This window comes from Balaenoptera acutorostrata, chromosome 14 (assembly GCF_949987535.1).
Source record: "Balaenoptera acutorostrata chromosome 14, mBalAcu1.1, whole genome shotgun sequence".
NCBI lineage: Eukaryota > Metazoa > Chordata > Mammalia > Artiodactyla > Balaenopteridae > Balaenoptera > Balaenoptera acutorostrata.
Genome location: NC_080077.1, coordinates 44,402,580 through 44,418,677, shown reverse-complemented (window position 1 = coordinate 44,418,677; position 16,098 = coordinate 44,402,580). Strand labels below are relative to the sequence as shown.

Sequence of the window (16,098 nt, the reverse complement as noted above, 5' to 3'; positions counted from 1 at the left end):
AGGTCAGGGCGAGGGAGACAATTATGGACGCTGCCTTGGTAGCCAGCAGGAAAGGCAGCGGAAGAACTGAAGTGCGCTTGAGAACCAATCGTCAGAACCGCTAGGACACTGGCTGAATAAGAGTAGTTTGCGAAAAGCAGCTCTGTGAGTTCTTTCAGTCCATCTTCATTGTCTCTTCTCTCCCCCACAAAAAACCAAAAAAAAAAAATCTACAGAGGCACTTTCTTGTTAAAGATGGGGAATTGAATTTATGCATTTTAGTTTCATTCGCTCCCCAAACCTTACTAAAATGACATTATAGAGGAAATGTTGTGATCTCAAGAGGATAAACAGATCAGGAGAATACATAGAGTGCAAGGAAACATTTTGGAAGAAGGAAAGCAGGTGGAGGTGTGGTCATTTAGCAGAGCCAAGAGAGATGAAAGCTGGCTGCCTGCAGAGGGAAAAGACAAGAATTAAGTGATGTTTTTCACTATAGAACCCCATAAACACTCTGGAATTCGAGGTAGCAAGTATCTCTGAATGCAGGGTTGAGGGGCAGGACTGAAAGCAAGGTGAATATTTAAAAGTTTGTTTTAAGGGCTAACTAGACCCGAGATCCCCGCCCCACAGCAGCAGGAGGCTTTCCTCTGCTAAACACACACACACACACACACACACACACAGAACCAGAACAACTCCAAGTTCAAAGATACCAGTCATACTAAGGCACTGTGCTAAAAATGGAGAAGGGAATTAAATGAGAATCCTCATCCTGAGCCTTGAGACCTCCAGCCCTCTTCCCCTACTCGACTCCCTGAACTGAGGCTCAGGCATTTATTGCCCAGGCAGGAGACCAGCAGATTCCTCTCTGGGGAAACTGGCATATGCCAGGGAAGACATCCAGATGCTGTCATTAGGGGACCCCAACGGAACATCAGGGTCCCACCTGACAACCAAAAGGAAGCTGCCACAGACATAGGCTCCAATCAGCTTCTTAGGTCTCACTATTAAATATGAAGACCAGCCACAAATTACCAAACATTTGAGAAAAGCTTCTCATATTACAAACAGATCCCAGAACAATGAGGCAAAAAGGAAGTCAAGACAATGCAGGAAGCAAATTAACACTTTAAAAAAACTATAATTAGTATCCTAGGAAAGATAAAAGAAGATTTTGCATGTATGGAAAAATCAGAATACTATTTTAAGAGGCAGTCAAAATATAAGAATGAGTCTGTGGCAAATTAAATTTTTAAATTCTCTTAAAAAGTTAAGGAAATATACCAGAATTGAGAGCAAAAATACAAAGAGTAGAAAATAAAAATAATAAAAGATAAAAGCTAATAAAAGCTAATAAAAGAAAAGGATAAAACAAAGGTGACCATTATCCAACTACTAGGATTTCTAGAACAAGGAAATAAAGGGAACAAAGAGTTTTCTTTATTACCAAAGAAATAATATAAAAAATCCCAGAACTGAAAGGGATGATTTTCCAGGCTGAGTGTCCAGATGAGTAAAAAGCACCACAGATAAAGAAGTTCCTGGGACTTCCCTGGTGGCGCAGTGGTTAAGAATCTGCCTGCCAATGCAGAAGACACGGGTTTGAGGCCTGGTCCAGGAAGATCCCACATGCCACAGAGCAACTAAGCCTGTGTGCCACAACTACTGAGCCTGCACTCTAGAGCCTGCGAGCCACAATTACTGAGCCCACATGCCACAACTACTGAAGCCCGCGCACCTAGAACCCATGCTCCGCAGCAAAAAGAAGCCACTGCAATGAGAAGCCTGCACACTGCAACGAAGAGTAGCCCCCTCTCGCAGCAACTAGAGAAAGCCTGCAAGCAGCAACAAAGACCCAACGCAGCTAAAAATAAATAAATAAATTTATAAGGAAAAAAAAAAGAAGTTCCTAAAATTTTCCAAAGAGAAGGACAAAAAGCAAGTCACTGATCATATCTCCAGGAATCAGAATGGCATAAAACATTTTAAAGGCAATTGTAGAAGCTAGAAAACAAAGATGCAGGAGTTTTATTTTTGAGGAAAAGGGATTTTCAACCTAGAATCCAGCCAAATTATTAATCAAGTGTGGGGTGTGGGGGAAGAACAGTTCCTCAAAATGAAAAAAAAAAAGATTTTTGCCTTGCATGCTTTCTCTTTTCTAAAACAGAACAAAGAAGCCATGGAATTGAGGAAATAAAGGTCCAACATGGAAATTACCAAGGTACATGTGAAGGAAACCCCTAGGGTAACAGCTCTGTAGAGACCAGAAGACAAGTGCCTGTATCGACTCCAGGAGGGAAGTGTCCAAGAGAAATATGGTGAGGAGCTGGATTATCTCATATATTTACCCATATTGTGAGAAGAGTTACAATTCTGTCAGAGAGTTTAGGAATATAGAAACCTAAGCAAATAGGGAGGGGAGGCATTTATTAAACTACTCAAGAGAAGAACCACAATCATAGTATTTGAGTAACTTAGCAAATAATCATTAAATAGACATAGTAACATAAACTTGCAATATTGATTTATCTGCAAATTGGGGTAACTGTCAGAGGATGGGGAAAACAAAGTTTTTCTGTGTGTAGAGCTGGTGGGGTCGGGCTGGTACATGACTAAGAGCTTAAATCCTTGCCTCTTGCACTAGGCAGTCAATAGATTTCCCCCAAGGTTGAAAACTCGCTGTGCAGCAGTATAAGCAGAGCGTTTAGGGAAGTGGAGGTAAACACCAGAAGGAATGAGCAGAGGCCTGGGATGTGGGGGTGAGATAGAGCACAGGACTCCTGTTTTTCACCATAAACCTTGTCATATATTTCAGTGTTTTAGCTATATAATGTATACTTCAATAGAAATTAAAACCGTAATTTTTAAAACTACACATTTAAATTTTAGTTACTTGTTTTGTCTCAGGTGTTTCTCACCTGAGACCTAAAAGCAGGTTCCCACAGGTGCTGAGACCCCCCGGCCCTCATTCCCCACACGTGCCACAGTATTTACACTGTCCACTGTGCTGCATGCTGCTCTAGGCACTGCGGACATGGAGAGGACGGATCGGGGCTGCATTTTATTAGCAGGACCCTAGAGTGGACGGGACCTATTAGCATGGTTGCAGGAAAAGAAAAGTAAGGAACCGGATGGATGGCATGAAGGAGGATGCATGAAATCAAGACTTCTGTTTTGGCCAAAGTTTGAGACGCCTGTGAAAATCCACACAGAAAAGTCAACTGGGAGAGATGTAAGACTAAGGGCTGGAAATTTCAATTTGGGACAGAAAGGCAGATAGATTAAGTACAGAGAAACTCCACACATTCTCTGTTCTTCAGAAACCATGATTCTGGCAGGGAGAGACCTATTTTTCCATTAGATACTAAGAACAGGCTCAAATAGCCAGAAAATGCCAGACATTAGCCCAGGGTTCTAGTTTGACTAATCCAACATGAAGGAAATATAAGAATTTTTTTGACAGAAGTCTTCTAAGTTTCTACCATCAGCCCAAACTGCAGCCTATTGAATTTAAAGGAAAATAAGACGAACTTATAGGTCATCTGCATTACATAACCAATACTGTGGACCCCATTTCCTACCGATGTCATCCGGGCTTTACGCAAATAGGTAAGAAGGTCTCCTCCTTCCATCAGTTCCAGGATGATGTACTGGGGCTCATTCAGCAGACAAACTCCAAGCTGCTTCAGAATGTTGGGATGATTAAACTTGCTAAAAGGTGAAAAGAGACAGGCAGGATAACATGACAACGACAGAAATCTAGTGAGGATCTTTATGAAATAGAACAATTCTTTATTTCTGGTTTCCTTCAAAACCCTGATTTTTTTTTTCCTCTTAATAAATGAAAGCCTCCTTTTCCAAGAACCCAGCTGCATGCCTGCCTTACAGAAGTAATATTGCAACCCCTAGTGGCCAAGGCATGTGGATAGAACAGAGGGAGTTTTAGAAGAAGTGATATTTATTTTATTTTATTTTATTTTTTTTTTTTAATGAGGATCTTGAATCAGATGCGTATGTTTGATTGATTGATTGATTTTGGCTGTGTTGGGTCTTCGTTTCTGTGCGAGGGCTTTCTCCAGTTGTGGCAAGCGGGGGCCACTCTTCATCGCGATGCGCGGGCCTCTCTCGTTGCGGAGCACAGGCTCCAGACGCGCAGGCTCAGCAGTTGTGGCTCACGGGCCCAGCCGCTCTGCGGCATGTGGGATCTTCCCAGGCCAGGGCTCGAACCCGTGTCCCCTGCATTAGCAGGCAGATTCTCAACCACTGCGCCACCAGGGAAGCCCCAAGAAGTGATATTTATATTAAGCATTTTATGTTCTGGAAAAGAAAGTAATTCTAACTAATGTCCTTCTTTGAAAAATATTTTAGAACATTATGTTTTTGGTCATGACAAGTATGAAATATTCTCTCCCTTTCAGAGAAACAATTCAGACACTCAGGTTTGGCTACAAATATTTTCTCAAGAGGTCAAAGCAAGTAAGCCCCAATCTGATAATCAGAAACCACAACTTGGGACCCGATCAACCACTGCCTCAGGGTGTATTAAGATGTATTTGAGTAATTTTCATGACCATCAACTAACTCTAACCTTGAAGACAAGTTTACCAAGACCAGGGATATTCTCATTGACATCACTGTACTTAAGAGAACTCTCCCTTACTTGGTCTACTTGACCCATTATCACACATTTAGAAGAACATAAGCATATTTAAAGCTGAACAGCTTCAGAAATCCCTTGCAAAACATGCTTCTTATTGAAGGTAAAAGAAAGGACTGCCTGAGGACTGCTTGTGCCCAGGCTCAGAAGACTGGGTTCTATGGAATACTTGTCACTCCAGACATATTTCCTTTTAAACTTCAGCCATGTTTATTTTGGGCATGATCTGTTATGTCAGGTCATTTTGAATGTTAAAAATCCACCAATCAGAGGCTTCCCTGGTGGCGCAGTGGTTGAGAATCTGCCTGCCAATGCAGGGGACACGGGTTCGAGCCCTGGTCTGGGAAGATCCCACATGCCGCGGAGCAACTGGGCCCGTGAGCCACAATTACTGAGCCTGCGCGTCTGGAGCCTGTGCTCCGCAACAAGAGAGGCCGCGATAGTGAGAGGCCCGCGCACCACGATGAAGAGTGGCCCCCGCTCGCCACAACTAGAGAAAGCCCTCGCACAGAAACGAAGACCCAACACAGCAAAAATAAATAAATAAATAAATAAAGATTAAAAAAAAAAATCCACCAATAAGATGTAAGAGCTTCCCACCCATACCAAGGGAAAATTATTTTAGAGCTGCCCTGATACCTCATCAGATGTGCCTCCTTCAGGAATTCAATCTTCTCCTGGTCTGTGGAGCCCTTCTTCAAAGTCTGTGCAATGTAAAAACAAGCCAGGAATCAGTATAGCAGGCATTTCCGTGAGCTCAGTGGGTTAATGGAGACAATCTTTGTTTTGTTTTGTAATATCCACCCTTATCATAAAAAACTGTGTTCTCCAATTCTCCAGCCTCCCTTGCAAGCAGGGGTGGTCATATGACTCAGTCCTCGTCAAAGAGATGTAAGGGGGAAACTGCTGAGGGAGAGAGGCGTGTGCAGAACTTTTACTTTCCTGAACATATACATCTAACACTATCCTTCCCCCTCTCCATGTCCTGAATGAAGATGTGATGCTTGATTCTTTGGCAAACATCTTGGGACCATGAGGCACCATACATGTACAAAGTTGAGAGAATTTCAGATATACTGGCTCTGGTCTGACACAGTACTACACCAAAGCCAGAAGTCAACTTGTTATGTAAGAAAAAGAAACACTTGTTTAAACCAGTTGAGGTTAGAGTATGTGAAAGACTGTTAAATGCTATCAATTGGAAGTGGAGAAAATTTCGCCAACTTCTCTGGTTGTATAGCCCACTCTCAAAGCAATAAATTCCTAACAAGCAGTGATCAGGATATTACTCAATTACATAAAAGATTCATCATCCTTTGATCAAAAGAAAGTTTTATAAAAATATGAGAGTATATCCAGGGCTTCCTTTAAAACTACATCAAATACACCATGATGAATAATTGTGTAGTCCAGGGGTCAGCAAACTACAGCCTGTGGACCAACTTCAGCCTGTTACCTATTTTTGTACAGCTTATGATCTGAAAATAGTTGTTACATTTTTATTGGTTGTTATTTTATTTTTTCCAGCTTTATTAAGGTATAATTAACTTGTTACATTTTTAAATGGTTGAAAAAAATTATAAAAAAGAAGAGTATTTCATAACACATGAAAATAATATAAAATTTAAATTTCCATTTTCATAGATAAAGTTTTACTAGAACACAACCACACCCATTCATTCACATATTGACTGTGGCTGATTTCACACTGCAATGGCAGAGTTGCGTAGTTGCAACTGACACCGTCTAGCCAGCAAGCCTAAAATATTTACTATCTGCCCTAGCACCTAGCACCCCAGTTCTCTTATAGTATATTTGAAGGGAAAGACTGTCTGCCAGGTCTTAGCTAATTAGTAAGTCCCTGTAAATATGCTGACATAACAAGTCAAGGAGTTAAAAGATCAGCATTACCTTCACTGCTACTTTGGTTTCTCCACTTCCAACTCCTAAGATGTCTACCGCTGTCCCTTCATACACTTCTCCAAAGGCCCCACTTCCCAACAAGAGACGCAGAGTCAGTTTTTCCCGAGGGAAGGCAGGAAGACTTTCAATTTCCTCTTGGGTTGGAAGCGTACTGGAAAATAACGATATTTTTGGTCTCCCAAAATGCATATGGTTTACGAGTGGGTGTTGGTGTTAGTGTTTGAGAGAGAAAAAGTATGAGAAAGAGGAAGAGAAATCTTATGGTTTTGCAACACTGTAGTGCATTCAACGTGACATAGTGATGTGTCTGTGTTCCTTTTCCTTTCCTATTCCACCATCCAGAATATTCCTTCTCTCTTCCAAAACCCAGACAGAACATGTTACTTCACTTCTAGGCACCTTCATTTTGATAGCATGCCTGTGTGTGCACTGCCTCAAGACTTTTTACTGTAGTTTGTTTCATTAAAGTTATCAGTTATTAATTTCTTCAGGTCACCAATTTGTGTAAAAAGCTATTGCAAATTAGTAATAAATACAGCTGGGCTTATGATCTCAAAAGCTTTTGCTTTACTTCATACACCTGATCTCTCATGTAAAACAAAATTTACTATGACCACAGAATTACTCCTTGTCCATCAGGTTAACTTTTAGAAAGTCAAGCTTCTCACTTGGAATATCATGAAGGGAAGGAAATCCATCTGCATTAAAAACGCTTTGAGATTTTAAAAGAGAGTCTTGAATATCAGATATGCTGCATATTTTCTCCAGGAAAAGTCAACTCTGAAAGGCTGATTTAGGTCACCTCTGTGTCTACTTCAAATCCTGTGTTCTTATGTCTTTAAATAAATTTCTAGAAGCAAGGCCGATGGCTATATAATCCTTTTTGCATGGAACATAACATAGTGTCTTGTACAATGAGACATTTAAATATTTTCTTTAATTATGATGACAATGGAAGTTCAAACCTCGTCTATTTTAGAGAAGTTTTGTAGGCAATCACCATAGAATTTCTGAAAACAGAATAGAATTGACTTAATAGCACACACAAGAGACCTTGGAATTCTTCTCTTCCAGTTGAATCAATCATGTTACCATCTACTCCCTTCCACGTAGTAGTTATCTCCTTGTTTTACTGACTTTCAAACTATGTGATAAGACACTAGAAAACAACTAATTTTTGTTTATTTTTCTTAGGATATGATAACAACATAATTTGCCATCCATCCCAGGTCACATTTGAGAGTGAAAGGGGGTGTTACTTTTGAATATGCCAGAATAATATGGGCATAAAGCAGGACAGTTCTGGGTAACGTGGCATGCGTGGACACTCTCTTTAGAGTTGCCCACTCTTCATCTAGGTGCCCTGTAATGCCGGCCCAGGTTACATACTGTATCACATAGCAGGCATTCGCCAGTCCTACTCCAGGGGCCAGACCTCGAAGGTCAGCCAACTCTTTGTCTTCGTTTATGAGACCCGTCAGCCCTTCCTTGGGAGTTTTTTGATTCTTTAATCTTCTGTGCCAGACTATAAAGACAAAAGAACATAATTTACAAAATAAAACATTGCTTTCTTTTTCTTTAGGAAATGCTAACAATACATTTTTAAAGTTTATACTGAAGAAAACTATGGATAGAATAACAGAATTTGATTGAAAAAATATGCCCATAATAGAATAACTAAATCCAGGTACAAAGCCATATAAAAACACATAACTTATACCACATCACATTTTATCTCACTTCTCAGAGTAAATTTTAATATATTTCTTATTGCTGTTATAAACAAGTTGAAGCAACTTAATATCAGAACTTATTTCTCAAAATCACCCATAAACTAGAATCAAAATAAACCAAAACAAACTTGCATAATAATTATTAGTGAACAAATTCATTTCTGAATCCAGATATGTCCAGGTTATACTCCTCAACAGACCTGAGGAATGCTTTCAATATACTGGCATGCTTTATTTTAAAATGCAGAGTACAAGAGTGTATATTCATTGTTTTTCATAATACACATACTCAAATACATAGAAAAATTATTAGAATGAAATCTACCAAGTGTTAGTAGTGGTCCTCCCTAGCTGTGGGATCATGGGTGATTTGTATTGTCTTCTTCATACAATGGGCAAATATTATTTTTATAATCATGAAACATAAGTAATATTTTTCAAAGATTAAAATACAATTATATCATTAAGATCACCCATCAATACTTGAATATTGGCTCAGAAGTTGAAAACAGCAAGGATGCTTTGTGAGATGATGATTAAAATTTGAACTTTATTCCATAGTAGCTTCAGTACCCAACAGGTGAGAGTTTTATGCAAGTGAAATTCCGTCTGAGGGACCACACAGGGAGAGATCTTAAGTACCTTTACTAATGCAATTCTTCAAACCTAAAATGCTCTTACCATCCCTCTTCATTTTTAAAGGCCCAGAATGAGGCCCCACATCCTCAGGGATGCCTTCCAAGACCTCTGCCACCTCTGTTGATCTCACATCTCTGAACATCTAAGACCAACTGTGGCTCTCAGTCAGCATGGCTATGTCACTGTCTTCTACATTTCCTATTTCCTTTTATTGCTGTTTAACACATATCCTGCTACTTATCTTTTCGTACAGGTATGTCTTACCTCCCCCATTAAATGGCAAGCTCCTGAGATCAGCAATTGTATTTTACAGTTTATTTTCCTTTGCTCCCAGTGTCAGGCTCATGTTGCACAGTAGATATAACCACTCACCAAAGTGAAAGCTGTCGATGCTTATTTTAAAACCCTTGCTTCAATTTTGTATTTATAAGTATGACTGATGAGAGCCCTCTGCACAATACAAATTTTTAAACAATTGCTGTTTTCATTATTTGAATAACTCAGTCTTTTCTCATGCACTCGCATAATCCTACCAGTAAAACCACATGCACTGCTACTAAAAGCAAAAGAACCAAATTAGCCTAGCTATACTCAAAAATCTGTGAGTTCCAAGTACAATAAAGACCTTTAAGTCCTGGGAAAGTCAGATATCCATAGGATGTCTTGAAAACACAATAGATTGTCTGAAATTATCTCATGTTCATCCACTAGAGTTATGGGTTTAAACAATGGTGATGTACCAGTAGGCAGGCAAAGGTCAGATGAAGGACTCTTCATGTAATACTCCTTCCCAGTAGGAAAGCAGACAAGCAGCCAAGCCTATATGCCAACTGCCAAATATACTGCAGTCATATGCATAATTCTGGAGGGGCTGGCTTAGTGGCACAAACATCAGCTGTGCAATACTTAGACTCCCTGGAACCACAGGTTAAAATCCTGGCAGGGTCAGCTGAAATTTTTAGCTTTCCTAGTTAGCTGAAGAAATAATATATTCCATATATTATCTGGTGTGGAATCTTTGAAAAGAAATCTCAATTCAAGTTTCAATGTGCTCTCTAATAGCTTATGACTCCAATCAGTTTTGGGAAGAATATAGATTTAGAACACTTAGTAAAATGTTGGCTTTCTTTATCCTGAGAGTTCAACTTTATGTTTGTAACTTTTCCTTAAACTTTCCCCTATTTATGAAAAAAAAAAGAAGCTACTGTTTCCTGAATATGCACTTGAGTGTTCTCCTCTGGTAAATATCATGTCTTTTTTGTAACGTTTCAGCATGTCAGGGACTCATACGTTAATAATGACAGGGTGACCATATATCTTATAATCCGAACCAGAACATTTTGGGGACTGAAAGAAAGTACTATTAATGATTATGCTGAAACAATAGGATGAAGCAGGATGTATGATCCACTATGGTAACCCCATAGGTCCAATATTTAATCATCTTTTTGGGAGTTGTCACTGTATTTTCTCATCATTAAATCTTAAGAAAAAAAAAAAAAAGACTTTTAAGACCAGTACATTAGTATAAAATGAGTGGTGGGAAATAGCTAGCTTTCTATCTATCTAACCTAATCTGCTTTCCTGGTCATTTACAAATGAACAGGGATTTGAAACAAGCAGGCCAGACATCTGAAAGTGAGAGTATTGAATGCTATAAGGCAGAAATGGATCTTCTGCAAGAGGCCCTGCTCATTCTAGACCAGGCTGTCTGCCTGGAGACCTAAACTATCCCGACCAAGGATTGTCACTGGTTTCCCTTTAATCCAACACTTTTTTTATACCCAGAGTCATTTTTCTTTTATTTATTTCAAACTATAAGTCACAAAACACTTGTTATATAGCCAATCTGTAATACTGTTTTAAAGAAGGCTAAAGTTGGTGCCTTTGCAAGTAGGTTTATCTAAAGTATACTGTGAAGTGTAAATACAGATTTATTTTTCATAAAAGTTACCCCAGATTAGAAAAAAAAATTCACAGGAGTTAGTGGCTATTGAAGTATAGCCAAAGGTAACATTGTGAATTTTATAAATTTATTTCATGTGGAAAATTATATCAACTCAGAGATTAAATCAAGTAATATGATCAAATAAACAGTTTATTACCTATATTTTTAAATCTACTATACTTACCAAAGGTCAATAGGATTGTAACAACCAGAAATATTCCAATTATAGTAGTAAGTATAAAGCTTGTTTCTGGTATCCAAAAACCATCTAATAAAATAAATGAGAAAAAGAAATTAATTCAAAGAGTAAAACTAGATTGTCTCAGTGATATGCCAGATATGCCAGAGTTAGCTCCTACTGGATTTTTGCAAGCCACTTGTTAAACCATCGGTAGCTTGAAATCAATCATGGTGAGAGTATTTACACCATGAGAAATCAAAATCAAGGTTTTCTTCTTTTCTTTTTCTTTTCCAATGATCTGGTTTACCAATACATCATTGGGATATACCCACCCCGTCTTCTACTTTAAAATGGCTGAGGAAACATGTATAATCTTTTAGCGAGTTTGGGACAAAGAAGTCTCAGTCTTCACGCACTATATGGTTGGGAGTATTATTTCTTCTATAACATCTTCATGTACATTTAATTCCATGAGTACTGGACTGAGGAATATAAACATGATAACATGGTACCTGCTCTTAGATAGTTTCATTGAGCAGAGGAGACAAACATGTGGACCAGAGCTGGCAAACTATGGCATGCAGGCCACGTCTGGCCACAGCAGCCTGATTTTGTACTATTTATGAACTAAGAATAATTTTTACATTTTAAAAATATTATTTGAAGGAGCTCCCTGGTGGCACACTGGTTAAGAATCCGCCTGCCAATGCAGGGGACATGGGTTCAAGCCCTGGTTCAGGAAGATCCCACATGCCACAGAGACACTAAGCCCGTGAGCCACAACTACTGAAGCCCGTGCACCTAGAGCCCGTGCTCCGCAACAAAGAGTAGCCCCCTGCTCGCCACAACTAGAGAAAGCCCACGTGCAGCAATGAAGACCCAACACAGCCAAAAATAAATTAATTAATTAAAAAAAAAAATATATATATATATATACATATTATTTGGAAAAAAAAGATGCTACAGAGATCACTGAATGTAGCCCGGAAAGCCTAAAATATTTACTATTTGGTTCTTTGCAGAAAAGGTTTGCTGAGCTCTTCTCCAGATAACTAACTATAATGCAAATAAGAATGATGTCAGTTTTGTATAGAATAATGGGCTGTGTGTGTATAAAATGCAATAGTTCATTTTGCCTAAGGACCAGCAGTTAAGCATCACAATGGGTTCATTTAAAGTTAGGCCTTCAGGCTCCCTGACTTCAGACTATACTACAAAGCTACAGTAATCAAGACAGTATGGTACTGGCACAAAAACAGAAATATAGATCAATGGAACAGGATAGAAAGCCCAGAGATAAACCCACACACATATGGTCACCTTATCTTTGATAAAGGAGGCAAGAATATACGGTGGAGAAAAGACAGCCTCTTCAATAAGTGGTGCTGGGAAAACTGGACAGCTACATGTCAAAGAATGAAATTAGAACACTCCCTAACACCATACACAAAAATAAACTCAAAATGGATTAAAGACCTAAATGTAAGGCCAGACACCATCAAACTCTTAGAGGAAAACATAGGCAGAACACTCTATGACATAAATCACAGCAAGATCCTTTTTGACCCACCTCCTAGAGGAATGGAAATAAAAACAAAAATAAACAAATGGGACCCAATGAAACTTAAAAGCTTTTGCACAGCAAAGGAAACCATAAACAAGACGAAAAGACAACCCTCAGAATGGGAGAAAATATTTGCAAATGAAGCAACTGACAAAGGATTAACCTCCAAAACATACAAGCAACTCATGCAGCTCAATATCAAAAAAACAAACAACCCAATCCAAAAATGGGCAGAAGACCTAAATAGACATTTCTCCAAAGAAGATATACAGATTGCCAACAAACACAAGAAAGAACGCTCACCATCATTAATCATTAGAGAAATGCAAATCAAAACTACAATGAGATATCATCTCACACCAGTCAGAATGGCCATCATCAAAGAATCTACAAACAATAAATGCTAGAGAGGGTGTGGAGAAAAGGGAACCCTCTTGCACTGTTGGTGGGAATGTAAATTGATACAGCCACTATGAAGAACGGTATGGAGGTTCCTTAAAAGACTAAAAATAGAACTACCATACGACCCAGCAATCCCACTACTGGGCATATACCCTGAGAAAACCATAATTCAAAAAGAGTCATGTACCACAATATTCATTGCAGCTCTATTTCCAATAGCCAGGACATGGAAGCAACCTAAGTGTCCATCAACAGATGAATGGATAAAGAAGATGTGACACATATATACAATGGAATATTACTCAGCCATAAAAAGGAACAAAACTGAGTTATTTGTAGTGAGGTGAATGGACCTAGAGTTTGTCATACAGAGTGAAGTAAGTCAGAAAGAGAAAAACAAATACCGTATGCTAACACATATATATGGAATCTAAAAAAACAAAAGAAAAAAAAAATGATCAGAAGAACCTAGGGGCAAGATGGGAATAAAGATGCAGACCTATTAGAGAATGGACTTGAGGATACGGGGAGGGGGAAGGGTAAGCTGGGACAAAGTGAGACAGTGGCATGGACATATATATACTACCAAACGTAAAATAGATAGCTAGTGGGAAGCAGCCACATAGCACAGGGAGATCAGCTCGGTGCTTTGTGACCACCTAGAGGGGTGGGATAGGGAGGGTGAGAGGGAGGGAGATGCAAGAGGGAAGAGATATGGGGACATATGTATATATATAACTGATTCACTTTGTTATAAAGCAGAAACTAACACGCCATTGTAAAGCAATTATACTCCAATAAAGATGTTAATAAAAAAAAAATTTTTTTTTAAATAATAAAATAAAGTTAGGCCTTGAAGGATGAGAAGAATTTCAGTTGACAGAAAGTGAAAGAAAGGAAATCCCAGCTAAGGACAAGTGGTAGGTGGTGCAAGCCTGCACTGTAGGCTGAGGGAAACAAAGGCTGAGGACCCAGTGTCATGAAAGTTTTTTTACCAGTCTGACATGGCTACAGCATAAGGATAAATATCAGGAAAGATGAACCACAATTGGAGGGCAAATCACAAAAGGCCTTAAATGCCACAGAAAGGTTTGTACTTGATTCTGAAGGCAGTGAATGGAGAGCCATTTCAAGCATTTCAGAGAGCGGTGAAGTGATCCAGCTTGTGCTTCAGCTAGATTAACTGTCAGCAGTAGGATTAAGCCAAGAGCACAGGCTAGAAATGGTAGCTTAAATTAGGAAAGTCCAAGTAGAAATAGGAAGAAGTGAACTCATTAGACGGAAATCAAGATAATAAAATCAACAGAACTTGGTGGCCAAATAGAGGGAAAAATCCTACATGGTACTGAGATTTCTAGCCTATGTGACTAGAAAGGTAATGTGTTATGAACAAAACTAGGCTACCCAGTGGAAGATACAGATATCGGGAAGTAGAGTTTCAGGCCTGTTGTGTAGCAGCTGAGAGTACCAGGAACAGAATAATAAGGCTGGATAAAAACCAGACTGTGGACAACCTTGGAAATCCATCTAGGAACATGGACTTGATGTGGTGGGCATCAACGATTAGCTGATTGTTACGGAGGAGAAAAAGGACGTGCCGATCTTGATGTTTTAGGAAGATCACATCAGATGAAATGAACAGTTCAATAGTTTCAGTGATAGATTGGTGAAGTTATACAGTCACCCAATTTACTGCTAATGCTAAGAATTCACTTATCTTTACCTCTGAACCCTTGTGTAGTAAGTTAGTATATAGACAGACATGATAACATACCTCCAACGAATATAATATCCTCACTGATTCCACTATATTCACCAAAACCCAGATTATTTACAGCTACTACTCTGAACTGAAATGTTCCTTTCAGGTTTTTGGACTTCCATGTGCAAATGCTACTGCATGAGCCATTAAATGCCATCTTCCACATTAAATTCTGGTTCTGTGAATTGTTTGAAGTGCCCTCACTGCAAAAGAAAGAGCAAAGTTATAAATATAGGAAATATACAAGACAATATATGTGTTATTTCTAGGTGCTCATATATCATTTAATGACAGAGCTCCAAAGCGTCTCCTGTTGCACACTTTGCCCTTGATTTCATTCCTCTCACATGGTTTGGCTACAGAACACAGCAGAGTCATAAAGTCATCCCAACAGTGCCTGGAGCCAACCAACTCAGCCCATCTGGAAAATTACGAATAATCAATGGCCAAGAGAAAGCTGAAGATCCTCTTCTTACTACTAGGGTGTGCAAACTTTCCTCAGAATTCCAAACACATAAGACAATTATTTCATAATTTTTAACTGGGAATTTTTTATTTTTCGTAATTGTTGGTGTCTTATGCTATCTGTCATTTACTGATACCATATCTGGATAAAATACAGAACATAAAATTGAAAAGGAAAATAAAATAGTTCAGCTACCAAAGTTATCATTGTAACTGAGACTCCAAGGTTCATTGCTTCCATTTATATTGGCCTACACTACCTCAATGTCAATCCTCATTATTCTTCATAACGAAACATGGGAAGGGAACAAGAGCTGGGTTCAAAAGACATAACTGAAATTACTTTTAACAGAACCATAGACTGAAGGCAAGTTCAAGGCCTTCCAATTATGTCTTTTCTGACAACGAACTTTTCAAATCTGAAACTTTTCAGACCACAGCCGTTTTAGGACTTAGTACCAACCCACAGTAACCTTGAGGATAAGTAATGGAAGCCAGTTCTGCTCCCACTAACTGAGTGGTTGTCCTGAAAGAGCACCAAGGACCACAAGGGCTGAGCCTCTGAGGGACAGGAAATGAGCAAGGGCAGCAAGGATGGTCACAACTGTGACCAGGAGCTAAGTGACCTCAGGACCATCCTAAGTAAAGCTGTAGGACACAGTGTTTCTGTACATTGTGTAAAGTGTCACATTGGGCATTGGCAATTTCATTGTTCAACCCAAACAACGATGATCCAAGAGAAAGAGACCCTTAAAAATGTATAAAGTGCCTCTTCACAGATATTGGCCACTGAGGAAGAGAAGGAGAAATGCTTCCTTGGTTGAGCACCTTCTATTTACAAC

At 39.1% G+C, this 16,098-nt stretch overlaps 1 protein-coding gene across 1 annotated transcript in view; it reads right to left on the bottom strand.

The window, feature by feature from the left end:
- ROS1 (ROS proto-oncogene 1, receptor tyrosine kinase) overlaps positions 1–16,098 on the bottom strand; it is a 122,405-nt gene that overhangs the window by 22,458 nt on the left and 83,849 nt on the right. Inside the window, exons 34-39 of the mRNA XM_057528290.1 lie at positions 14,804–14,994; positions 11,067–11,150; positions 7,952–8,087; positions 6,551–6,713; positions 5,279–5,343; positions 3,564–3,693 (exon numbers count right to left, since the gene is read on the bottom strand). Coding sequence (XP_057384273.1) covers positions 3,564–3,693; positions 5,279–5,343; positions 6,551–6,713; positions 7,952–8,087; positions 11,067–11,150; positions 14,804–14,994 — 769 coding nt within the window. The remainder of the gene's footprint in view (positions 1–3,563; positions 3,694–5,278; positions 5,344–6,550; positions 6,714–7,951; positions 8,088–11,066; positions 11,151–14,803; positions 14,995–16,098) is intronic.